The 25,943-nt window shown below is 33.3% G+C and overlaps 2 protein-coding genes, 1 non-coding gene and 1 pseudogene across 3 annotated transcripts; 2 read left to right on the forward strand and 2 right to left on the reverse strand.

The window, feature by feature from the left end:
• Window positions 1-2,579: 2,579 nt before the first annotated feature.
• Window positions 2,580-2,653, forward strand: TRNAV-CAC (transfer RNA valine (anticodon CAC)). The gene has a single exon. It is a non-coding gene; the product is annotated as a tRNA-Val (tRNA).
• A 61-nt stretch (window positions 2,654-2,714) lies between these two features.
• On the reverse strand, window positions 2,715-3,874 carry LOC129902838 (protein EXORDIUM-like 2). The gene has a single exon (XM_055978263.1). The coding sequence runs from the start codon at window positions 3,824-3,826 to the stop codon at window positions 2,897-2,899; it is 930 nt and encodes a 309-aa protein (XP_055834238.1). The 5' UTR covers window positions 3,827-3,874; the 3' UTR covers window positions 2,715-2,896.
• Window positions 3,875-19,992: 16,118 nt separating this feature from the next.
• On the reverse strand, window positions 19,993-21,733 carry LOC129903496 (protein PHOSPHATE-INDUCED 1-like; annotated as a pseudogene).
• Window positions 21,734-24,733: 3,000 nt separating this feature from the next.
• LOC129902640 (protein PHOSPHATE-INDUCED 1) lies at window positions 24,734-25,921 on the forward strand. Its single transcript, XM_055977979.1, has one exon. The coding sequence runs from the start codon at window positions 24,825-24,827 to the stop codon at window positions 25,782-25,784; it is 960 nt and encodes a 319-aa protein (XP_055833954.1). The 5' UTR covers window positions 24,734-24,824; the 3' UTR covers window positions 25,785-25,921.
• The last annotated feature ends 22 nt before the right edge of the window (window positions 25,922-25,943 follow it).

The raw sequence follows: 25,943 nt of genomic DNA on the forward strand, positions 1-25,943 counted from the left end.
TGTCAACCGACATCTTTTGGACAAGAGTAGATCCAACATTTGTGCAAACCATTGAAGTTGTAAATATTAAAAATGTGAACGAAAAGGGAAAATACAAGTTTGATTGTTCACGTGCTAGATCTCCTCCCCCCCCCCCCCCTCCCGCTGCACATAAACAAGTTAAAAGATATATATATATATATATATATATATATATATATATATATATATATATATATGGGTTGTGGTGTAGTGATAAAATTATTTTATTTTAAGTTAAATATCTCGAATTCGAACTTTGAATATGAAGAAAATTATGTTGTGAGCGCCACCCACAAATAGCATTGTAATGTGCGATTTGAATTTAATCGGACTTTAATACGAATTCCAAATATCGGATGAAAAAAAGAAGTTAAAGAGGTATAAAGCATGGTCGCAAAGAAAAAGGTCTAAAACGAGTTGACCTAAAAGTTTAGGTGTTTTTTTTCTTCCTGAAATTACGGATGGGGGGAAGGAGATTAGACATAGGGAATTAATTTCTCATTAATAAGGTGCAAATTTAGATATATAATCAATTAAGTTATTAAGATTCTAAATTTTAGATGTGTAACATATTTTAAGTAAAAAAAAGTAAATCAACCAATAAATTGACACCATTCCTATTTTGATGGTTCAGTACAAGATCGACTGAAAATACAACAACAACAATCCAGTAAAACTCCACAATATGGGAAACAAGATCGACTGAAAATAATAGGTAAAAAGGCTAAGGAGATCAAATTCTTTTTTTTCTTATATAGCACCGCACAATAGAGATATTGTAGTGCTAGACAAAACTTACCAACCAAGCATCTATTGGAAAACAATATCACTCAAGACCATCAATTAGTTCATAACTCAAGGAGAAGAATATAACTTTTTATCAGTATTATAACCTCTCGATGGAAAATGAAACTTAGACTAGGATGTGAATTTACTTATGAGCGAATTTCATTGACTAGTAAATTCCACAGAAAAAACTACAAACTAGTCAAAGAACAATTTCGTGGAACGGAATTCTTCTTTCTATCAATTATGCATTGAAGTACACAAAAAAAAAGGATACAAAAGATTTGCAAAACAAATCATTATACCAACAATTAATTTCTGATAAAAGTTTAATTATGTGTTGAATATCCTCATAGTATGACTGTATGACTTGCACAATATGCCATCTATGATCTTACATAAATGAATATCACAACTAGCATGACCACATTATCGACTATTCGAATAAGCTAATCCTCAACATTCATGATTTATTTTTCAAATGAGTTGATTTTTAACTTTTGTTATTAGTAATCAAATTTATATTTAGCGGGGCATAAGTTCTTTATATGTACGAAATATAACTTATGAAATATTATGATACAAAAATATAAACTTATATATCACAAAAAAGTTATCTATGTCGAGGTGCAAAAATTAAAGATCAATACAAATAAGAGCAAAAGCACAAATGACCCGATCTCCAGACCTTAGACAGCTGTCCCATGGACATGTCCATTATGGCCCATCGTTATGTACTTTGGGATTTAGAAGCCCAAATTCATATACTTGACGCTTTGTTCTTAAAGCATTTATTCCCTCCATTGAAAAATAAAGAACTTCCAAATATGATGAATAAATCTTTCAATTTTTAGTTGTAAATCGACGATTTTTTTAATTTATAGAATAATAATTAGATGATTAGAAATTACAATATGTTTTATTTCAAATTATTTAAAATAATATATAAGTGGAATATAAATAGAAAAAAAAATGGTCAGTGAAGATTCATATAGTCATTCACAAGTTATTTATGATTGAGACATAAATGTCAATTTTTGTCTAATATCCAAACAATATATGAAAAAAATGTTTGATTCCCTAAGCAGTACTCTCCCAGTCCCAAATTATGTGATGGTATTTTACTAGACATAGAATTTAAAAATGAAAGAAAAACTTTTAAAACTTATTATGTATAATAAGTCATAAGTATTTGTGTGACTCTAAATTATCTCATTTAAAATAAAATAAAAATTTTAAATTAAATTATTACTAATATACAAATTTGCTATTCTTTTTAGACAAACTAAAAATGAAACAACCTCACATAAATTGAGATGGGGAGTGTAATATATTATACTCTATTCTAAGTTAAACAGAAGAACAATATTTTCTGCACAATGTTTTTTTTTTAAAAAAAAAAAATTGTGCAAACTTTACTCTTATGTTATTTTAGAGGATTGTTTGGTTTGTCAGCTAGAATAAATACCAGCATGAGCATTTTGCATTTATTCAATAGTTTGGAAAATAATAAGCATCATATTTATTTTGTACTCCATATTTATGGAGTAGTATGATTTGATTAACTAATATTGGATAGGATATATCAGTTGTAAATTCAGAGTTAGATGATCAAGTAACTGAGAAAAATAGAAGTGTATGTCGGGCTAGTAAAACATAAAAAATTGGATTCTGAATAATCTTTTTCTTAATGAGTTAAAACAGATATTTCCTTCTTTCCTTTTCTTCATTAATTATTATCTGAAAGAACGTTTGCCAAACTCAAATCACATGTCTGGGTGGTGTAGTCGGTTATCACGCTAGTCTCACACACTAGAGGTCCCCGGTTCGAACCCGGGCTCAGACATTTTAATTTTTTTCTTGTTTTCAACCTGAGATCATCTATTTTGCTTTCATTTATGGGAAGATTTAATTGAACTTTTACTTCTCTTTTTTCTTAAAACATATTTGATGAAAATCCACAATCTCATATTAGTACTGTATAACACACAATTTCCAAATCGAATGAACAAATCATATATTGAAATTAAAAAATAATATTAAAAATATCTGTCCTTTTCTTTTTCTTTTATGGCAATAATATATAATTTCACACGACTGTCTTGCACTTTGATGTTTTTGGGTCCCACATAGCAGGAAGCAGATACTTCCGCCCATTCACCCCCGGTGCATTATAGCTACCACCCGTCTTCTTATCCAGCAAAACCGTACCCGGATATCCAGGAAAAGCACCCAATCCGAATATCCCTGTGCAAGCAGACACAGCTTCTAAAGGCGCGTTAGCTGGACCCTGAAAATACCCGCCATCAAACGGGTTTGTAACGGTACCCGCCAAAACAGTCGCCAAGTTAATAATCATTCCGTCAACTCCCACGTCGCCGTTAGGTGCGACTAATGGCGTAATCTGTGGCCCCACAATAGGCTTTTGGAATGGCCACGCGCATTGACCCGGACATTGACTCGCCGAGTTACCCACCCAAGCATATGCAAATTTACCTCCTTTCTTCACCCGGGTCGACCCGTGCATGCCACATCGGTTCATGCAGAAGTCGTCGACGGCTACATCCATCGCCGTCAATAGGATAGCGATAGAATTGGCATGAGTAGCCTTAGAAGCCAAAGACTCTAGTTGAGAGTCTTTTAGATATTTTCCAACAGAATATTTTTCGTCGATAATTTGTTTTCCCAAGGAAATAACGGAAGCGCCACCTTTGTACGCCTCGGTGGTGCGCCACCACAAAGCGACGGAAGGAGGTGGCGTAATTTTCTTGGTCTTAGGGCTAAGAGATTGGATGAAATCGACGATAATCGAACGTTGTGCAGGGGTGAATTTTCCATACCATATAAGATTAATAGTAACGTTTCCCTTTAATAGAGCCCCTTTGTGGTATTTTAGGACAAGGGGTTTTTCTTTAACTAGAGCAAGTATTCTTGAATTGGCTAAAGAAGGATTAGGAACAAGAACAAAGAGTGAGAATAGCAAGAGAAAAATGGTTATCATAGGCTTAGAGGATCCCATTGAAAATAAGAATATTGTAAGAGTGTTGTTTTGTATTGTGAGTTTGACAATTGAATTGTGTCTCTCTATATATATGAGGAGAAATGAGTTGGGAAAGTGCTAAGAAAGTAGATAAATTTAAAAGGAAAGATTTGGTATTGTTGAAAAGGTGATGAGCATGTTGGGGGCCTGATCAAATAAGTATGAAAAAAAATGACGATTGAACAGTTGACCTAAAGAATATTAATGAGCAAATTGCACATTTATGTTAAAACCGTGGGATAGTAGCTAGTATACTAAATTCAAATACAAATATACAATACACCTAGATTGGACTTTGGAATGATGGTAAGAGGTGAAGGTGTTTTGTGGGTAAGGGAGAACATTTCAGATTAGTTAATCGATTCTTCCTATAGATATAGTTGTATTTAGGAATATTTTGTTTACACTGATATATTTGCACGCGTCATCCAATAATTGTTGAGTTTACCAGATGAGGTGTAGTATGAAATGAGAAATCGAGAAAAATGATATTTGATAAAGTTTCTTTTACGAAGGAAGTTTGTCCCTCATTCGATAGGGAAAGGAAGATTAGTATGTATGCATTTTCACTTTTATTTTTCATTTTTAGCATATTATGAAAAATATATACATTTTAATATTAATTACTTATTGTATTTTAAAAGGCGTGCAAAATCCAATTTGAATAAATAAATTAAAAGTGAAGAAAAGGAATACTTATATATGGTTGCACAAATTAAAACTTACACCTCTGAACAAAACTCAATTAAAATGAATGATGGCATGGTCCATGAAATGAATTAAGTTAGTTGCAAATAAAGTGTATCCCTTTCGGTGGCTTCCAATTATAGGAGATGCATTAATTAATCTAAAATTGGTAATTAATTAACCAACACGTTTTCATACTATTTGCAACCTTACTTAAGAGGAGTTAGCAAATGTCAAAAAAGAAGTTAAGCAGCGGGAAGGGGCCGTGACTAAATTAAAGATGGAAAAATTACCCAAGAAAGCAAACATCTGAGGTGTATTTACGATAAATTACTATAGATTAAGATATTACAATTTATAGCTATATATAGGGTTTTATAGCGAATTTCTCTCTCATCTTTCCCTCTCTCCCTTGGCTCTTTCCTCCCACTGCCCACTCTTTCTCGCCTCTGCCAATAAGAAGAAATCCATTCAAATATATTATGGATCACTTATATTCAAATATAGGTGACATCTTAGTATTTTAAATCAATTCTATTTAAAAAATTATATTTGTATTTTATATTAACTGTATTTGTATTTTGTATCAATTGTATTCATGATACAATGAATATAATATGCATTCATACGAATGTAATATGTATTCATCCCCTCTGTCAAATGTATTATGCATCAATTATATCTAATCAAATATAGGTGAGAGATTTGTATTTTTTTTATCAATTTTATTCGAAAAATATATTTGTATTTTTTATTAACTTACCCCAGCTTGTTTGGATACTTGTTACCTATTGTATCATTAATTTAAATACAATATTTATTTTAATTTTAATTTTAATTTTATTTTATTATATTCTCCTTTATCTTTTAAAGTGGATAAATATAAGGAACGTTAGCTAGCGCAACCTATACAAGGTTTTTCCACCTTCATTTGGTCGTACTATTATATATACATGATGTAATGTGTAATCGTTCCAAGGTAGCAGAATGTATGGTATAAGGCCCCCTATTTTATCTCTCTTAAAGTCCTTTATATGCATGTTCATTAGAAAGAAAAAAAAATCTCTAGCTTTTCTACAATATATTTAACTTATATTTAAAATAAAAGAAGATTAAATTATGTAATACACTTGTACACAGTGACATAGCTATTATATTGAAGGGTGATCAATTAAACATTCTTTTTCAAAAATTTATATTGTATATATAAAAAATTATACTATATATATAAGTCAAAATCGTGATTATACATATATATTTATTTTTGAGTACATCCTTAATAAAAAATTTAATTTCGTCATTACTGGTACGTGCAACTAAATATAATTACTAGCCTATTAATTAGAGAACCTAATAATAGTACCTTGAATTTTCAAACATGCCTTAAAAAATCAAGCAAAAGATTAAACGAACATTGAATTAGACATTGACAATTTCTTATGCATATGAAGTAGGATGTCTAGGTAGTTATTACAATTCATAAGTAATTAAAGCTTTGGTCAACCACCAATCAAGGCACAGACTATGACTATTTAGTGGACAACTCGATTGATCGGGGAATGTATACATGGACATGAGTATATAATATATCTCGCTTTAATTTGGTTGTTTTCTTTTTAAAACATACGTAGCTCATTTTTTATTTAATTTTTTAATTTTAATTTTTTATTTAATATGTTTAAGATCACAAAATTAAAAATATTTTTTTGTACAATTTTGTAGAGATATGATATCAAAGACTAACCCAACCTCAAAAGCTAGCTCATGAGGAGAGGTTTTGCACAAGTTTATTTAAGTAGATCATCAGTCTATTTTCAATCGATGTTGGACTTTAACACACTATTATAAAAAAAAATTTAATTTAAAATCACAAAATTCACAAATGTTACTTACTTTCTTAAAATTTTGTGCTAAGTTAAAATCAAATAAATTAATTAATGCGGAGAAATTATTAATTTTAGTTAAGCAGAAGAGTGACAAAGTGAGGTAGCACTCACAATAAACGGTGGGTGGAAGGCATCGAACTTATTGTGAGCCGTTCGTTTGTACGTCCATTTCCATCAAATCTTCAATCGCTCAACCAGAATGTTAAATACTGATTTGGTATCTGTTGGCTACTTGCGACTACTTCCATTATGAATCGTATGTGCATTAGTTGAACCGATTTTTTTTTTCCGGAGTTAAACTCTAGAAAACATGTTTGAACATAAAATTTCAAAATTTAAGTTAAAATTGAATTTTGGAATTTTTAAAAATTTGAAGAACACCAAAAAATTGTTTTCACTTCATATTATTCATAAATATTGAAAAGCAACTCCAACTTGTAATTTGTATTCATGGTCAAATTCAACTTTTAATTTTTCACTTTGAAAATAAAAGCAATTTTTAATTATTTTTTTTACAATAAAATATGGCTAAATTAGGGGTGTGCATTCGATTTTTCGGTTTTGAAAAAGTTTAATCCAATTTAAACCAAAAAAAATTGGTTTGGTTCGATTTTTCTCTTTTTGATTTGATTTTTTTTCATTTCGCTATTCGGTTATGTCAATAATTAATAGTATAATCAAAGTTATATTTGCATGCTAAAAAAAATAAAAATTACATACAAGGAGAAATAATAGTATTAAATCTCTTAAATATATTTTCTTATATAAGTCACGAGCAAAACTTTAAAACATAATAACTTAAATTATAACAATAGATGTCCAAACATAAAATCTAAACTAAATCATAATGAAACTTTCAATAAAACTAATTCTAATTTAAAAATATTATAACCTCATACCTATAATTTAAGAAAATAAAAATGGCTAGGGAATTGAGTTAGTCGTAAATTACTAACTCTAATAAAAATCGTCTTACTAAAAAAAAGGGGATGAAAGAAAGAATTGGGGGCCAGCATTTGCCAATACTTTCTTGTGCCAGGCCTGGCCGACAGCATTTTTAGGCACATTTCAATGAAACGAGCCCAACTACTTAGCACGGCATATGGGATTTATACGAAAATAAACTCATATTCACGTCTAAGCCTGATAAACTTCACAAATTCATTGTTATCGTTAAAATGGTTAATCTAATGAGAATAAATAAGGATAAATATTTATTTGTACCGAATGCTTATATCAAATAATATAAACTTACTATTATGTGGTTTTAACATGAAAAATATAATTTGCAAGAAGTATTTTCAGTGGTACGGCCATTAAAGAACAAGGTTTCCATATAAACTCTTCCACTATGATCACAAATATATCTCCAAGTCTTCGGGTCACGTTAAGCAAGTTTTTCACTTCCCATCTAATGTTCAATATCCACTTACAACTCAAGTTACTCAGCTCGTCTAACTTGGTGTGATGCATGTAAAGCTCATTAAACATGCCCTACTAGAATTCTTTCTATTTCATGATTTGATATGATGACCCAATAATGTTCTGAATTTTGATAATGACAAAGTGAACCAGGTTCAATAGTTGTAGGACATAAAGACTAAAACGCAAGGGCTACAACGCTAAAGAAATAAAATTCAAAAGCGTGAGAAACAAGGAAAGCAACATAACAAGGACTCCTAAAAGGAAAATAATTTGCTAGATAAATTGTTTTCCTAATAGGACTCAATTAGGTTTTTCTTTTGCAAACACTATTAAAGGAAGGTGCGTCAATGAATGCAGTGGCTTTTGCGAATCTGATATTGAACTTCTTAAGCAAAAGGCAAGGCAGCGTTCTCAATGCAAAACATCAAAGAAAGAAGAACTAGAGTTAGGTTTTCTTTCTAAAAGTTAATTCATGTATTTAAATTCTACTTAGGATTATTATTGAGATATAATTTTTTAAGGTAGAAAGTGAGGCTTATAACAAGAATTGGGTTTGACTTCTTGGAGAGTTTGAGTTGCGATTATTATTAATCGTTAGAATTTAGGTACTTCAGTTAGTCTCTTGATTATTGAGTTGTAATCTTAAATCGCTCTTATGTTTGCTGTTTACGTTCATATTACTTGTTCAATAATCTAGTTCTTGAAATCGTTAGATCGTATAGGTTTCTTCAATTTGATATTAGAGCAGGTCTTTTCACTAAGCGATTTAAATCTTGAAAAGAATCAATGGCTATACCACCTGCTGCATAAGAAGGGCAATCACAGACAAGGCCTCCACTACTCAATGGAAAATACTATGGCTAGTGGAAAAATAGGATGGTGGATCACCTGATAGTAGATAGTCAAATCTCTAAAATATTATCCTCGACGAATCCACTATTCCTATGAAGACTAAAACAGATGGGACAACGCATATACCAAAAAATAGAAAGGAGTGAAATACAGAAGACAAATTAGCTATTCAAAATAACCAAAGGCTAAGAATATCTTCATTTGTGGAATAGGTCCAGATGAGTACAATAGAGTCTCTGCCTGTCAGGATGCAATGCATGCGCGTCCCCCAGAAGCACACACTACAATAAGAGGTAAATTTTGATTGCAGCATATTGAACATCTCAGCCATTGGCAGGAATTTCACCTGCATTCAGGCCGATTGGGATCCTAGCAGTCAACCTACTATGTTCGTTCCTCATCTTCCTTCCAAGGGACACATTGCAAACTGCCCAGAGGGAACCTATCAAGTCAAGAAATCCAAGATTGTTACTCTGTATCGACAATATGAATTGTTCAGAATAAGGGATGGGGAAACAATTCAAGAAATGCAACCAGGTTCACTGTCGTAATCAATGAAATCTATTCTCTAGGAGAAGTGATTCCAACTGGAAAAAAACTATCAGGAAACTTTTGAGTATCCTTCCTGAATCATGGGAAAACAAGGTAGAAGCGATTACTGAGGCACGTGATGTCGACACTATAATGATGGATGAACTCATTGAAAGTCTATTGATCTATGAAACAAAGAGAGAAAATAGTCAAATGCCCCCAATCTATTATCGAATTCTCAACTACACACTTCTACTTTAAGGTGGGTCATTCCCCCCCCTCTCTCCTGATTTTTTTAAAAACAAAATATCTCTCACCCTAAAACTAGACAACCACATTCTTAACATGTAGCGATATATACTCGCTGTCAACTGTCATTTTAAATTTTTATATTTATTTTTCTCTCTTTATCTAAATTTTTATGTTTAACAAAAAGTCAAATGTATTATAAAAATATTTTATAAAAAATTAAAAGTAAGATGAAAAATAAAGACAAAAGGGAAAAATAAAGTTTTAAGATTATTTTTGGTCTTCACTCTTTGAAAGATAGTGAAAAACACCCACCTTGCCACATAAGCATTTAGGGAGGTGATAATTTCAATTTTAAACAGTTCAGGGAGGTGATAGGACCCCGTGAAGATTGAGTGTATAGTTGGAAATCTGGTTATAGCTTGGGGTGGGGGTTTTTGGCTATAGAACCAAAAGAAAGAAATAAGAGGCAAAAGAAAAGAGAAGAACCTGGTTCTTAAAACAACATAGAAAGATGACTTCGAAGAAGAGAATATTGCACTGATGACGAAAAGGTTTCAAAGAATGCTGAGAAAAGAACAAACAGGTCAAAAGAGACAACCTCAGATAATCACTGACAAAGACTTGAGAGAACAACTATGTCATAAGTGTGGAAGTCCAGATCACTTCATTAAATTCTGTTCATTATGAGATTTAGAGTACAAAAGGAATAATCCAGAAAGAACTAAGGAAGTCAGGAGTGATCAATACATACCTACAAAATTGAAGAATAACCAATCAACAGGTTGATCTGACCGTGAAGAAAGCTTTTGTAGCAATGTGAAATTCTTCTGGAGAAGACTCTGATGGGACTAAAACTGAAAATCAGTCATTACTTGAAATGGAAGGAGAAAGAGAGTATGACTTCTTAGCACTAGTTGTAATTGCTGAGTTAGATGATGAAGAAAACCAATATCAGTCAAAAGATACAATCCTGGCACTAATGGCGGGAACAGAGTCTGATAAAGATGAAGAGGGCAACAAACAGTCCAAGGTTAGTTTTTATTAAATCAAAAAAAATCTTCATCTTTATTTCAAAAGGAAACTAGAATCTTTATCTGGTGTCCTCATAAATGCGTACCATACTACATACGCTTCAAAATAACAGATGTTGGATAAATATTCAGCTTTAAGAACAGAGAATGAGACTCTAGAAGCCTTAAAAAATACTTCAAGAAAAAATTAACAAACTGAACTTCTCTAGGAAAGGAAAAGATATACAAAATAATATCCACACTGCTCTAGATAAAACTATAAAGAGGTTAAACAAATAAGTTCATACTTGAACTAAAAGGAATGAGGGTTAAACAAATAAGTTCATACTTGAACTAAAAGGAATGAGACTCTTTATGAGGAACTTGAAAAGATTAAAAAGGAATTGTAATTAATATGAGATGGATAAAGTCATCCATAATGTTTGATGATATTCAATAAAGTCAATCCTAAACTAAATATGGAATAGGTATGAAGCATAATTCTTTAAAATCTGGTGAAAATTGTCATGATATGCCATGTACTCACTGTGGACAAAATGATCATCAGACGCACATGTGTCAAAAGAGAAACATGACTATTAAAAATAATCTAACCTATGTGAGAAAAGAGTCTTATGGAATAGGATTCAGAAAACTGGTTCACAAACATAAGCTCCTACCCAAATGGATTAAGAAGAACCAAATTCATCCTTTCACTCATAAATAGGGACCCAAGTAGATTTGGGTGCCTAAAACTAATATGTGATTGTTTATGCAAGAACAGGTAAGAGGAATAAGAAAGCAATGGTACTTGTATAGCGCATGCTTGATGAGTTGCATATTTACGACGCTAAAAAATGTGAATAAATATGCGTTACACATATGTTTCTCTAGATATGATGTGGGTTTTTATTTGTTTTTGCAGGCAATTTAAGTCGCGTACAAGTTTTGATGATTCTGTTTGTTTGATTATTAAAGAGTACGAGCCTCACCATAGACCGTAGTGCCTTGTACGAGATATGGTGGTGGGCGTATAGATGATGAGAGAAGAAAGTTGTGCTGGAGGTGCTAAGTACAACTCCACGGAAATCACCACAGACCGTAGTGCCTTGTACAGACCGTGGTGGGTGTCATACTGTTGATCTTGTAAAGGTGTTGATGGTATAAATTTTGGCAAAGTGTAACTCCAGGGAACCCATCACGGGCAGTGGAGTCCCTACGGATCGTGCTGGAGGATCGTGAAGGCTGAGGGCAGATGTTGGAGAATTGACAAAGTCTATCAACATGGAGGTCTGTACGGACCGTATTCATCACCATGGCCTGTAAGAATTGCCTGTGAAGAGCTACATAGTATTGAAGCCCAAGTGAAACACTATAGTAGAAGGACCATGGACCGTTAACTTAAGTTAACAGTTCGTAGTGGTCGAGCGTGAAATGTGCCGACTTCAGTTTTCCTAGTTAGTTTAGGATTTGGTTTTGTATTTCTATAAATACCTAAATTTATTTTATTTTTAGGGTTCAATATTTTTACTAGTTTTTGAGTACTCTGTGAACATAGGGGAGCTACACTTAGTTACTTTTGGAGATTGATTCTTGGAATATCATTCCGATTTTCATCCTTGATTTGTGATTTGTGTGATTGAATTAAGATTGACTTCTTTATCTGCTAGGTATTAATTCATAAATTCTTCTCAAATTCTTGTTCTTTTACTTACAAGTATGAGTAGCTAAATCCATAACTAGGGTTGTGGGAACCATGATGACTTAACTAGATTAGGCAAAAGTAGGATTGATATTCATGATTTGTTTTTACATGTGTTGTAATTTTTTTATTTAAAAGTCTTTGTTAGTGAGTGCGCGCATTAAAAACTTGCATATATTTATTTCTTGCCTGGGAGTGAGGTTGTGATTAGGAAAAGAATTTCACAACAGAAATTTGAAGAGTCTGGCTTCGAAAGAATGGATAAACTTCATCTAAGTTAGTTAAGATCGGGAGGAGATAGTACTCTGAGATCCAGGGAGATGGTTAGTAAAATATATATCTTGAGACTAGGAGGAGATGAATGAGATACGTCTACGAAAGACCAGAAAGTAAATTAGATATTATCGAACTCGCTAGATTTTGCATGCAATACATTGAACGATATCATGAATATGATTACCCTATTAACTTACAAGTCATGGAAAACACAATCCTAGTCTATTCTTCATATTGTTTACAACCGTAATCTTGTTTACTTGTTATTACTTTGTCGTTTATTCTTAAATCATAATCAAAACCCCCACTTTTACTTTATCCAAGTTTATTTTTGAGAAGTAGTAATTACAACTGAATAGTGATAACTAATAAAACTTATTTCAACCTATTCCCTGTAGGTTCGACCCTGACTCTTAGTTAGATAAAATATACTGCTAACGATCGTCTATATCTCTTTCAAGAGGTGTAGTTGAGCATTATCAATGCTCAAGACATATGACCAGAGATAAAGACAACTTTATCTTACTAAATGATTTCCATGGCGGGAGCATAGCTTTTGGAAACAGAAAGTAAGATAAAATCATGAGAATTTGAAAATTAGGATCCCCTCACACCCAAGCAATAGACAATGTGTATTGCATTGAAGGATTAAAATATAATCTCCTTAGCGTATGAAAAATGTGTGACAGAGGAAATGACGTACTCTTCACGTCAACCATGTGCAAAGTAACCAGTGAACACTCAAGCATTCTCGTGGGTAAAAAGTACAAATATATATATAAAATTGACATTATGGGTCCAGAATAACCCATGCTAGAATATATAAGTACAACAAATGACAACTTACTCATGTGGCACAAAAGACTAGGACGTGCAGGCTTTTCAACAATAAACAAAGAGATATCAAAAGAACCATTGAGAGATTTACCAACAAGATGATTTAATGAGAACCAAATGTGTGGAGCCTTTACACGAGAAAAACATATCAAATCATCATTTAAACCAAAGGGAATGGTAAGCACAAAGAAACCTTTGGAGCTTCTACACATGGATTTATGCGGACTAATGAGAGTACAAAGTCAAATAGGTAAAAGGTATATTTTCGTTATTGTTGATGATTACACCAGATTCACATGGACTTTGTTTTTAAGAAAAAAAGATAAAACGTATGATTTATTACTAATATTTATGAAACTGGTTCAAAAGAAATTAAAATGTGACCTAATAAGCATTCGATCTGATCATGGAATAAAATTTAAAAACTCAAAATTTCTTGAATACCGTGCTAAAAATGAGGTTGATCATAATTTTTCTGCACCACGAACACTACAATAAAATGGTGTAGTGAAAAGAAAAAACAGAACCTTGAAAGACATGGCAAGAACCATGCTGATCGCTAGTGATCTTCCTAAAGGATTTTATGCAGAAGCTGTTAACATTGCCTGTTACCTTATAAAAGATGCATGATTAGGTTTGTGCTAAATAAAATACCCTATGAAATTCTAAAAGGCAGAAAATCAAACTTAGCGCACTTAAGAGCCTTTGGTTGTGTATGTTATGTACACAACAATGGCAAGGATGCTCTAGAAAAATTTGATACTAAAAGCGATGAGGGAATCTTCCTTGGTTATTCTTCTCAGAGTAAAGCATATAAAGTTTATAATAAGCGTACTAGTCGAGTAGAGAAAAGTGCACATATTATATTTTATGAGGATAATCACTTGAGCGAGAAAGAAATGCAGGAAACTCTTGAGGAGATAGGAATGAAGAGTCCCCTAACAGATACCAACCCGGACTCAGAGGATGATAACAATTAATTACCAAGCAATGATACTGGGAATGTAGAACAAACTGGAGAACCAGATGCACCTGCTGAGATTAGTACACCTGTATGCGACACAAATTACATAGAACCTGGTCCATCTTCAACTGTAGGTAAAAAAAGTCTCAATAATCATTGGAAGCATCAGAGTTCTCATCCCATGCAGAACCTACTTACCCTTCTTGAGTCAGGAATTCAAACTAGATCCAAACTCAGAAATATGTGTGCTTTCTCTTTATATATCTCATTGATAGAATCCAAAAATATCAAAGAATCACTACTTAATGCAGATTAGATCATCGCAATACAAGAAGAGCTAAATTAATTTGAATGCAACAAAGTGTGAAACCTAGTTCCAAGACCTCAAAATCGAATAGTGATAAGAACCAGACGTGTCTTCAGGAACGATTTCGATGATTAGAGAGTAGTGATAAGAAACAAAACACAACTGATCGTTCAAGGATATAAGCAGGAGGAAGGCATAGACTATAATTAAACATTTGCACCAGTGGCTCGAATAGAAGCTCTCAAACTGTTAATCGCCTTTGCAGCATACATTGAGTTCAAACTTTTTTAGGTGGATGTTAAAAGTGCATTCTTGAATGGTTATCTGTAAGAGGAAGTATATGTTCGACAAACACCTGGGTTCGAAAGCACTGAATATCCTAATCATGTTTAAAAATTAGACAAAGCCGTATATGGTCTTAAGCACGCACCACGTGCATGGTATGATAGGTTGTCCACCTTTCTTCTTACACATAGGTACTCAATATGAAAGATCAACAACACTCCTTTTCTCAAAAGAAAAAATTCAGATGTGCTAATAGTATAAGTATATGTTGACGATATTATCTTTGAAGGAATGGATGCATAAATGGGAGTCGACTTTACAACCTCATGAGTAGTGAATTTGAAATGAGTATGATGGGAGAACTAAGTTTCTTTTTAGGTCTTCAGATTCAACAGTCATCCACAGGGATATAGATCCATCAGCAGAAATAGATCAAGGAAATTCTAAAAAAATTTGATATGCTCTACGCTAATGTGAATAATACTCCAATAGCCACTACAACAAAACTTGATCTTGATGAAACAGGTTCTATTATTGGTGACACAAAGTATAGAGGAATGTTTGGGTATTTATTATATCTCATAGCCAGCAGACCTAACATAGTATTTAGTATGGGACTAAGCACACATTTTCAATCATGTCCAAAGGAGGCATATATGAAGGCTGTTAAATGAATCTTTTGATATCTTAAAGGAACCATGAACCTGGTCTTCTAGTACCCTACAGGTGACTTTTTTGATCTAATTGGTTTTACAGATACTGATTATGCTGGATACCTTGTAGACAAGAAAAGCACACCAGGGATAACCCACTTACATGGATCATGCCTAGTCTCATGGGGTATACGCAAGCAAAACTCGGTTGCGTTGTTCACCGCTAAAGTCAAATATGTAGCTGCAGCTTCATGTTGTGCCCAGCTTCTATAGATCAAACAATAACTTTTGGACTATAGCATTAAGGTAGGTTGCATACCTATTCTATGTGACAACACCAGTGTAGTAAAAATGGCTAAGAATGGGGTTCATCATAAGATAACTAAGCATATCGATGTGCATCATCATTTTCTTTGGAATAATATTGAAAAAGGGCACATTATTATGACCTTCTGCAAAATTGAGGACCAAGTTGCTTACATCTTCACCAAGGCGCTAGGACGAGATCAATTTGAAAAGAACTGTTTGCCATTGGGTCTAATCTACCAATAAGAGTTCCTTCACCATCTTCTCTCTATTTTAAAACATAAATAAGTAAAGATCGCCTTTTCATTATCACAGACTTACACTAAGATCACATGTTGTACTGTAACAGGTATGCACTCAAGATTGAATGACATTAATGATACTAGGATCTACTTATATTTCCCTTAGTTTCCACAAGCATAGGCCAGTTATAAGGATAAAAGCATGTCAGAGCCAGGTTGTCAACACAAATACAGGTTAACACTCATACTCACAGTATACATTTATAAGAATACTCTGTCTTGTACCCCTACATTTTCAAAAAAAAACTAAGAAACCTGGTTCCTTTCATTCTCTAACCTTTTTAAAGTTTTTTTTGGTGGGATGATGACTTTGTTTTCCTCTCTCTCACTTAATTTTTTCTTTTCTTGAAACTCTAACCCTCAACCCCAATCACATCTATTATCATCCCCCTTCATCATTTCCCTCAATCATATCACCTCAACCGCCATCACACCTGCAAAATGCACGCTCATCTTCACATTTCTTCCTTCTTCCCTTTACCATCTCCACTCATCTCCAACCTACTATCCCAATCTAAATATGAATCATCTAGTTGCCTACTCTAACAATGATGACACTGCTTCATCTTATGGAGAATATTTCTTATCTCTTGAACAGAGGGCTCTGTCCCCTCTCCCATCACTCACCACCTCTCCAATGGCAAAAGCTCAGGGGAAATTTCCCCCCACTTTGCCTAAAGCATTATCTCTTCGTACTTCTTCAATAGCAGCAAGTCCAGAGAAACCCTTTCCTAAAAAGTTACTAGACTCTAGGGTTTCGTTTCCCCAAGCCTCATCCCTTCAGATCCCATTACCAGAATCTTTTCCTGTAATAGAAACTCTAGCCACTATTATGCTTCCTTCTCCCTCCTCGTTACCACCCTTCACACCTTCGCCTTCACCCTGTCCTCACTTCTTACCCCACTACTCCTATTTCTCTTCCCGTCACTAAATCCTATCGATCCCCTACTTATGCGACTCAAAACCCTAACCCCTCCTCATCCTTTCTATCCGAACCTCCTTCTGAACCCACTCCCCATTTCTCTCAACCCCCACCCATGAATCCTTGGTCTTTAGCTATAACATTCCCCTCACCCAACTTTGCCCCGAATCCCCCTAAATAACCTAAAAAATATATCGTTGTGAAGAGAGTTGGAACCCATACTCCGTTCATTCATAGCAAAAGGGTGGCATAAGAAATAAAGGCGATGGAATCTAGTTGAAAGAGGGCTCAGACTAAAGGTAAGTCTCTACTTCCGTCTTCTTCCTTACCTGTTCATCCCGAGTCTAGTACTAAAGACATGCCTGACTCTGTACTATCTAACACTACCCCTACCCTCACTAAAATGAATAAGAATCGTGCTAAATTTCTAGTGATGGTGAAGGATATGTATTTTGCTTCTAAGAAAATTCTACGTGGGAGAGTGCTTGATCTAAAGGTTAGGAAGTTTCCCTTTAGCAAACAATTGCTCAACAAGTTGATTGTTCAAGAGTGAGATCACCTATTTCTTGATACCTCCATGGAGATACATGAGAATGAGGTGGTTGAGTTTTACACCAACCTCAATGTCCTTGAGGATAATGTTTTCACTTCTACGGTGAAAGGAGTGGAGCTGGTGTTTGATAATATTTGATTGAATGAAATTTTGAAGGTTCCAATTGCTGGATTGTCTAAGTATATTTGGAAAAATAATGAAGGATGTCTGCTCACTACCAAATTTACAGAGGGGCGTGTTAAAAATCGCCCTCGAAAGGTCCTAAGGAGGGAAATATATCCCTTCCATAAGCTGCTATATGAAATTATTCACAAGGGTGTTATTCCAAGTGGGGAACATAGACATAAGGCTTCATTCAGAGACATGGGAATTGTCCATGCCCTGGATTAGGAGGAACCAATCAATTAGCATGTTTTGATTATTCGTCATATGGAAAGGGTGTCTAACCCTAACTCGAAACCTGATCCTCATTAATTGGCATTTGATAATCCTCTTACCCTGGTTTTTGCTGCATTTGGTGTACTATTGTAAAAAGGTAGAGAGATTACAAAAAAATACATGATTGATAAGAATATTTTGGCTGAGTGTGATTGTCTGCCTGTGGTAAATCAACCTCGTGTACCTGTTTCTTGAGTCAATGGCCCTGTAGCTTAACTGGTGACTAAACTCAATTAGCTGAGGGATCAAAATGCTAGTTTAAGGACGGATAACAATGCTTTAAGAGGAGAACTTGAGGGTTTGTGGGCTGAGGTGGCTGCCCTGAAGGACAAGATGATTCATCAGCAATTAGATAATAACACTCGTATGGATAGGCTTCTTCATCTCATCACACCAATCCTTTCCACTTCTGCTCCTACCTTAACAGCCAAGACTCTCTCTCCTTAATTCCATATCCAGTTCGTTAATTTGTTTTGGTTCTAAATGTGTAAGGTGTTTGATAGTTATTTCTTGTGTTTGGACATATTGTGTAGTTGCCTCCCTGAGGCTTAATGACTGTGTTTTTCTATTTTTGATGTCTTAACAATTTGTTTTTATTATATGTGTATCTTTGTTCTAGAATGCTTTGGATGTCTAATATCATCAGATTTAGTGTTTTTCTTGGCATATTTTATCTTGAGATTTTGATCCCTTCTTGCCTTGGCCTTGTGTGTGTTTCTGTCATGTTGTATTCTTACTTCTTTCCTTTTTGTGATGTCAAAAGAGGGAAGATTAGGTTGGGAACAGGTATATGTATGGATGTTATAAACATGGAGTTAATTTGTCATCATCAAAAAGGGGAAAATTGATGATCTAATAATGTTCTGATTTTTAATAATGACAAAGTGAACCAGATTCATATAGTTTTAAAACATAAAGACTAAAAAGCAAGGGCTACTGCGCTAAAGAAATAAAATTCAAAAGCGTAGCAAGCAAGAAAAACAATATAATAAAGACTCCTAAAAGGAAAAGAATTGGATGGACAAATTATTTTCCTAATAGAACTCAATTAGGTTTTGCTTTTTCAAACACTATAAAAGGAGGGTGCATCAATGAATGCAGTGGATTTTACGAATATGATATTGAACTTCTCAATCAAAAGGCAAGGCAGCGTTTTCAGTGCAAAACATCGAAGAAAGAAGAACTAAAGTTAGGTTTTCTTTCTGAAAGTTTATTCATATGTTTAAATTCTACTTACAATTATTATTGAGATATAATTTTCTAAGACAGAAAGTGAGGTTTATAGCAAGGAGTGAGTTTGACATCTTTGAGAGTTTGAGTTGCGATTATAGTTAATCATTAGAGTTCAGGTACTTGAGTTAGTCCCTTGATTATTGAGTTGTAATCTAAAATCGCTCTTTGAAAAATAGTGAAGTTTAGTGGAAATCCTACAAAGTGTAGGTTGTGGTTTTTCTTCCCTTGATCAAAGAGATTTTCCACAATAATTTTGGTATCTTGTGTTTACTGATTACGTTCGTATTACTTGTTCAAGAACCTGATTCTTGAAATTGTTTGGTGGTATAGATTTCTTCACGATCAAAGACCTTTGATTAAAACTAGTGAGTTCCGATCCAACCACCATAATCCTTGGTAGTTAGTTAAGAAAATTTAGGTTATTCCAGAACAACATTTAGCTCTTGTTATCAGAAATTAATAAATTGGCCGAAAGCACGAGCCCCATCCATTCAACTATAGTTGTTCTATCTCTCTTTCTCTCTTTTTGGTTAGTTAATATATACCAGTGTGCTATGAAATAGTAAAAAACATGTAACAAAAAATCCAGATTAATTTTATTTAGCAATCAATACAAAAGAATATGAATTATATAAAATCAAAGAATATATATCATTTATCTAGATTTCCCTAAGTACAACTCTCTTTATAATTAATATGCTAATTAATTAAGAATATATCTTCATTAAACCAAAGAAGAACATTTGGACGTGGAAGGGTCGAATAACGCCGGTAGCAAGAACTTTCTCCTATTAGCAGCATGCGCATTGTAGCTAGCTCCAGTAGTAGGTCCACCAACAGATTACCAGCATATCCAGGGTATGCCCCACTCCCATAAACTCCAGGACAAGCTAATGCTGCCTCTAATGGCGCGTCAACTGGTCCTTGATAATAACCATTTCCAAAAGGGTTGGTCCCAGCTAATAAGTTAGCCAAGTTCATCACCATCCCATCCAAGCCCACATCATTGTTGGGCGCGACCAAGGCTGGACCCTGTGGTTCATAAATGGGTTGGTGAAACGGCAATGCACATTGACCTGGATACTGATTGAGTGTTGGAGTTACTAATCCACATGTAGGCATATTTGTAAATCTTGCCCTTTAACGGGGTATTTTTGGAACTTAAAGAAGATCCATGTGTCCCACATCAGCTGGAACAGAATGATCAATGGTTACATCAGACGTCGTTAACACAATGTTAATTGTATTTTTCTGAGCGCCCTTAGCGGCTAATTGTTTAATATGTTATGATTTCTTGGATTTTAGTAAACTGAAATATTTATCAGTAGATTTACACCACGTGGCGATAGATGGTTGGTTGGGAGAGTATTTTGTTGAAGAGGAAGAAGAAGAAGACAATGAGGTGATGAAATCTGAGATACTTGCACGTTGATTGGGCTTAAACTTGCCATACCAAAAAGGTTAATTGAGATTTCACCAGTAAGAAGTGGGCCATTGTGGTAATGGAACTTATAAAGCTCAGTTTGTTCTTCAAGTTGCCTTGTTGCCAAGGTAAAATGAAACAAAGGAAGAACAATTGAAAGTTGAAGAAAACAAAGTTGTATTAATGAGAGAAGCCATTTTGTTAAGGTAATTACGAAGAAAAAATACTTGTGAATGGGTGTGAGAATGAGTGAGAAGGGGGTAATAAATATATTACTCCCTCCGTCCAACAATACTTGCCTAATATTGATTTTGTACAATATTTAAGAAATTATAAATAAAATGTTAGTATTTTATCATATAATCTTTTGAATATAATAAATACAATGCTTAAAAAATGTAATAGAGATATGACTACTAATTAATGATAAGAGTAAATTAGGAACTAAGAGTAAATTATTTTTTGATTTCATAAATTTTACAAGTATTGTTAAACATCTATTTTTAATATAATGTATAAGTAAAGTTGAACAAAAGGAGTAGTATATAGAGGAATAAAGAACGCGTATTAATTACTTCCTTTGTTTTTATTTATTTGTCAAATTTTGACTTGACATACCTATTAAGAAAATAATGATTGATATCGTGAATCTACATCTTAAACCCTATTAATTGATACATTTTTAAACATATTTATTCACTATATTTTTCTAAGACATAAACTCAATGTTAATAAATTGATGATATAATAGAAAGAAAAAAATTATTCTTTATTGATTTGTCAAATTTGATAAGTAAAAAAAAAAATTAAAAAAATATTTAAGAAAGTAAATAAAAACGGATAGAGTAATAATAGGAAGAGTCGATTAGGAAGTGAATCTACACATAGATTACAGCTAAGATTTAAGTGGGAATTAGTTTTAGGAGAGTAGTTAAGAGATAGCAGCCAACTGTCACAGGGAAACAACAAAAATGAAGTGGTGTTCCCAACATTTGAGGCAGTGATCGAAAACGACAAACAAGTCATAACTGTCAAAACTCATAACCACAGCATGTCGCCCATATATTTTAGTTTTTAATTAATTCCAAGCCAAATAATAATTAAGTCTTTTAGTTTTAGTCCGATGTCTAGCGTTTGAATTTTTTTGGATAAAATTACTATCTTCATCTCATATTAGATGAGCATTTTAATAAAAATATTTATCTCATATTACTTGATTAGTTATTAAATTAAGATAGAATTAATTAATTTTTTTCTATTTTACCCCTACAATTAATATGACATTTTGAATATAAACAATTCTCAATACTAGTTATTTCTATACTCTATGTATATTGCATTTATATAAACAAAGGACAAAATAGTAAAGTCTTCCAATGTATTAATGATTTTTTAATCATCGTGTAAAGTTGGAAGTGCCCATCTAATATGGAATGGAGGTCGTATTTATTCGATGGATTAGGCGGATAAGTGATACCTATGCTTAATGGTTTTACTTGTGTGATATCAACTTTTAAATATATTAACGTATCCACTAGCCAAGCAATAAGATATCGGTTGATTCGATATCAAATTAGTTATTATCGGATGGGTATCAGACGATATATTAGTTCAATCATATCATGCTCACTTCTTTCATTTTCAGACACCTATATATTGATAAATTTCCATTAATCAAAACAATTTTTCTAACTCTACTTAAGTTGGTAACCCTCTAATTGGAAATTACAATGAAAGTCCAAATTTTGAGGATGCATGCACATAAATATTTATTTAACAAACTTATTTTAACACTATATGAAGCTTTAGGGTTAATAATTTGTATTTTATATACTTAAGGTAAAAATGTAAGTACGATAATTTTTAACAGGTTATCTATATATGTATCCAACAAGAAAATTGAGTAATCCTTACTCTCATAGACAAATAGTTAATTATGAAATTTTAATCCGTTCGTCAACTGTTAATTCAGTAACACAATATCAATAAGCTAATAAGCCAATTTTGTAGTTGATTTATTGGTTATGGTTCAGTTTTGAACAATCCTACCTCAGGATACAGAGTCATAATTGATAGGCAAAGTTTAACCTCCAATGTGAAACTGTCCAATCTGAATTTAAATTTAGTTGAGCTTCAATACGAATTGGAAAAAAGAGTTGCTAGCCAAACAAGGGAAGAAAAGTCATTAAATGTTCAACATGACTAACATTTGTTACGTTGAACTATACCAATTAGAGGCCGGTAAAACAAATGATAAGTAATCTAATTATGCTCGATCATGTATACTTAACATTATTAATGCAGATAAATTTAATTAGGAAAAGGGTTATTGCGCCTAAGCAAATTATTAGGGGACATAACATGTGGGAAAATTACGAAAATAGCCAATAATTTTTAGTGGGCTTATTTTCCAGTTTCGACCAGGCAAAAGAACAATATACATCTCTGGCATTCTTCCATGTATGTATATATGTCCCTTAGGCCCCTCTGTTTTTTTTTGTCCAACTTAATTCTATCATTTTCTTTTTTGTAGGACTTGGATGTCATGACAACTATTATAAAATTGATGGTTATTAGGTAATGCACAATTATTATTAAAAAAAAAGGGAAGGAGTATTGCTGTTTTTTAATAAATGCAAATAATTGAAGAGTCGTCCAACTATTTAGAATTATATTATGCAATCAAATTATTCACCAGTATTTACAATGTTTTTTCTTGAATTTTTGCCGTTGGGTGTCTATAGGATATATACTAATAATTTAATGGGAATTTCTAATTAAGTAGCATATATAAAAAAAATTAAATTTTTTTTTATAAGTTCATACCAAATGGAATATGATTTGAAGTCACATTTCAAGTGAAATACTGGTATTTTGTCCAAATGACTATAGTCTTGGGAGTGAAGCTGTAAAGTATTAGCTACTCAATAACGCGTTAACTGTAGAATTTAAGTGGTGACTTGTACAAGTAATAATTTGACTGGGCAGGTATATGAGGATGGTGCAATCTAGAACACCAAAATAGGTGCCAATTGATACATATAGTTATAATTATTGTTTATGGTACGTTACAGTTTGGTGGTAACGTTTGCAAATAGCATGAGAATTGAGAGATTTAAGAAGGCATGACTTGATGTTCAGTATCTGTATTGGAATTTGATTATTTTTTATTTGCGCCGGCCTCATACAGAGAGAATTTTTCCATACAAAATAAATGTGCTTTTAGTTTTTGATAAATTTTTAATTTCAACATCCACGTGTCATGCATCATGTTTAATACAACAAAATTGGAAAAAATTCTAACTTGTTTAAATTCTATGTTAAGTCAGAATCGGACTAACAAATTAAAACAAGGATAGTAAATAACTTAGAGCAATGTTAATGTCTTTTAGTAGGAGACCGTAGAAGAACCCATAACAGCACTTAATGTGAGAAAAACTGATAGAAGTGATGACATGTATTCCACACTTTTTGTTTTGATGACTTTTCCGTAGAACGGTAGGAGAAAAATGCATGTAATAAGGATTGCGCCAAATCCTTTGGCGGTGAAGAGGACTATCTTTATGATATATGTACATTGCTCTCTTTAGCTCAATTCTGTCAAAACTACAAATTTATAACATCACCTTCTAATACTCGTTTCATTTTGTTGTCTTGCTTTCCTTTTTAATTATTTTAAAAACGGTTGTCTCTTTCTATGTATATTTAATTTAATACTATAAAATTCAAAAAAAATATTTAATTTTTTAATTTTCCTGCCAAATGAAAATAAATTAAAATTGATGGAGTATATTTTATTCTGACGAGACTGGTGCAGAAGACTAATGAATGAAGTTAACTGTAAGTTGTAATTGTGAAAGTCAATTGTGAACTGTTGAGCCGCGGAAGTAGTAGTAACCGCTATAACTTAAATGACAGTAAAGTTTCATTAAAGTTGCGCAGCTAGCTCCAGTTAATGAAACATGGCAACGCGTTTTACTTAAAATCACTTTTCCATCCCTTAATTTCTCTCAATTCTACTACTATATATATTCCCTTTCTCTTCTCCTAAATTCCATCCAAACTAGTAAACTTCCTTCAAACTTTCACCTTCTCATTACTCTCTTCCCAAGAAATTAACAAGAGAAAAAACAATGTCTTCTTCTACCAATTGGAAATCGACCCATTTCATTTTATCACTTTTTACATTGATTTCTTTCTTCAATGTGTGCTTTGCTTCAAGAAAGCTCACTGCTTTAGTGCAAGACCCACAAATGCAGCTCTTGCACTACCACAAGGGTGCACTTCTTTCCGGCAAAATCTCTGTCAATCTGATTTGGTATGGCAAATTCAAGCCATCCCAAAGAGCTGTTGTATCTGATTTCATCAACTCCCTTTCTACTTCAACTCCATCCAAAACCAATCCTTCAGTAGCCCAATGGTGGAAGACAACAGAAAAATACTACCATCTCGCCAATTCCAAAAAGCCCCTTTCCCTCTATTTGGGTAAACAAGTGCTCCTCGAAAATTATTCCCTAGGAAAATCATTGACCCAGAAGCAAATAGTGCAATTGGCATCAAAGGGTGAACAGAAAGACGCCATTAATGTTGTATTGACCGCCTCTGATGTTGCCGTTGATGGGTTCTGCGTCAATCGGTGTGGAACTCATGGGTCTTCTAAGGGTGCCGTTATTAAGGGTAAAACTTATAAATTTGCTTATATTTGGGTTGGTAACTCAGAAACGCTGTGTCCTGGCTATTGTGCCTGGCCATTCCACCAGCCCATCTACGGACCACAGAGCCCACCATTGGTTGCACCAAACAACGATGTTGGTGTCGATGGTATGGTGATCAACTTGGCTAGCTTATTAGCCGGAACAGCAACAAACCCATTTGGAAATGGTTACTACCAAGGCGAAGCAGATGCCCCATTGGAGGCTGCCTCTGCTTGCCCTGGTGTCTACGCCAAGGGCGCTTACCCCGGCTATGCTGGAGATTTATTGGTGGACAAAACTACAGGTGCAAGCTACAATGCACATGGTACAAACGGAAGGAAATATTTGGTTCCTGCTCTATATGATCCTGCTACATCCACATGCTCTACTTTGGTCTAGAGAGACGACCAATATTTACATAATCATATATATATATATATATATAGTTGAGCATAGAGTTTTAAGATACAATTTGTTGATTCATTCATTTGTTTCAGATTATGATAATATACGACAAAATTATTTTTTTGTGTCTATATTACCTTGTAATTTTGTTTT

Source organism: Solanum dulcamara, chromosome 9 (assembly GCF_947179165.1).
Source record: "Solanum dulcamara chromosome 9, daSolDulc1.2, whole genome shotgun sequence".
In the NCBI taxonomy this organism is placed as follows: Eukaryota; Viridiplantae; Streptophyta; class Magnoliopsida; order Solanales; family Solanaceae; genus Solanum; species Solanum dulcamara.

What these genes read in the sequence shown, in the direction of transcription:
- LOC129902640 (XM_055977979.1), top strand. Translation starts at nt 24,825, where the DNA reads ATGTCTTCTTCTACCAATTGGAAATCGACCCATTTCATTTTATCACTT.
- LOC129902838 (XM_055978263.1), bottom strand. Translation starts at nt 3,826, where the DNA reads ATGGGATCCTCTAAGCCTATGATAACCATTTTTCTCTTGCTATTCTCA.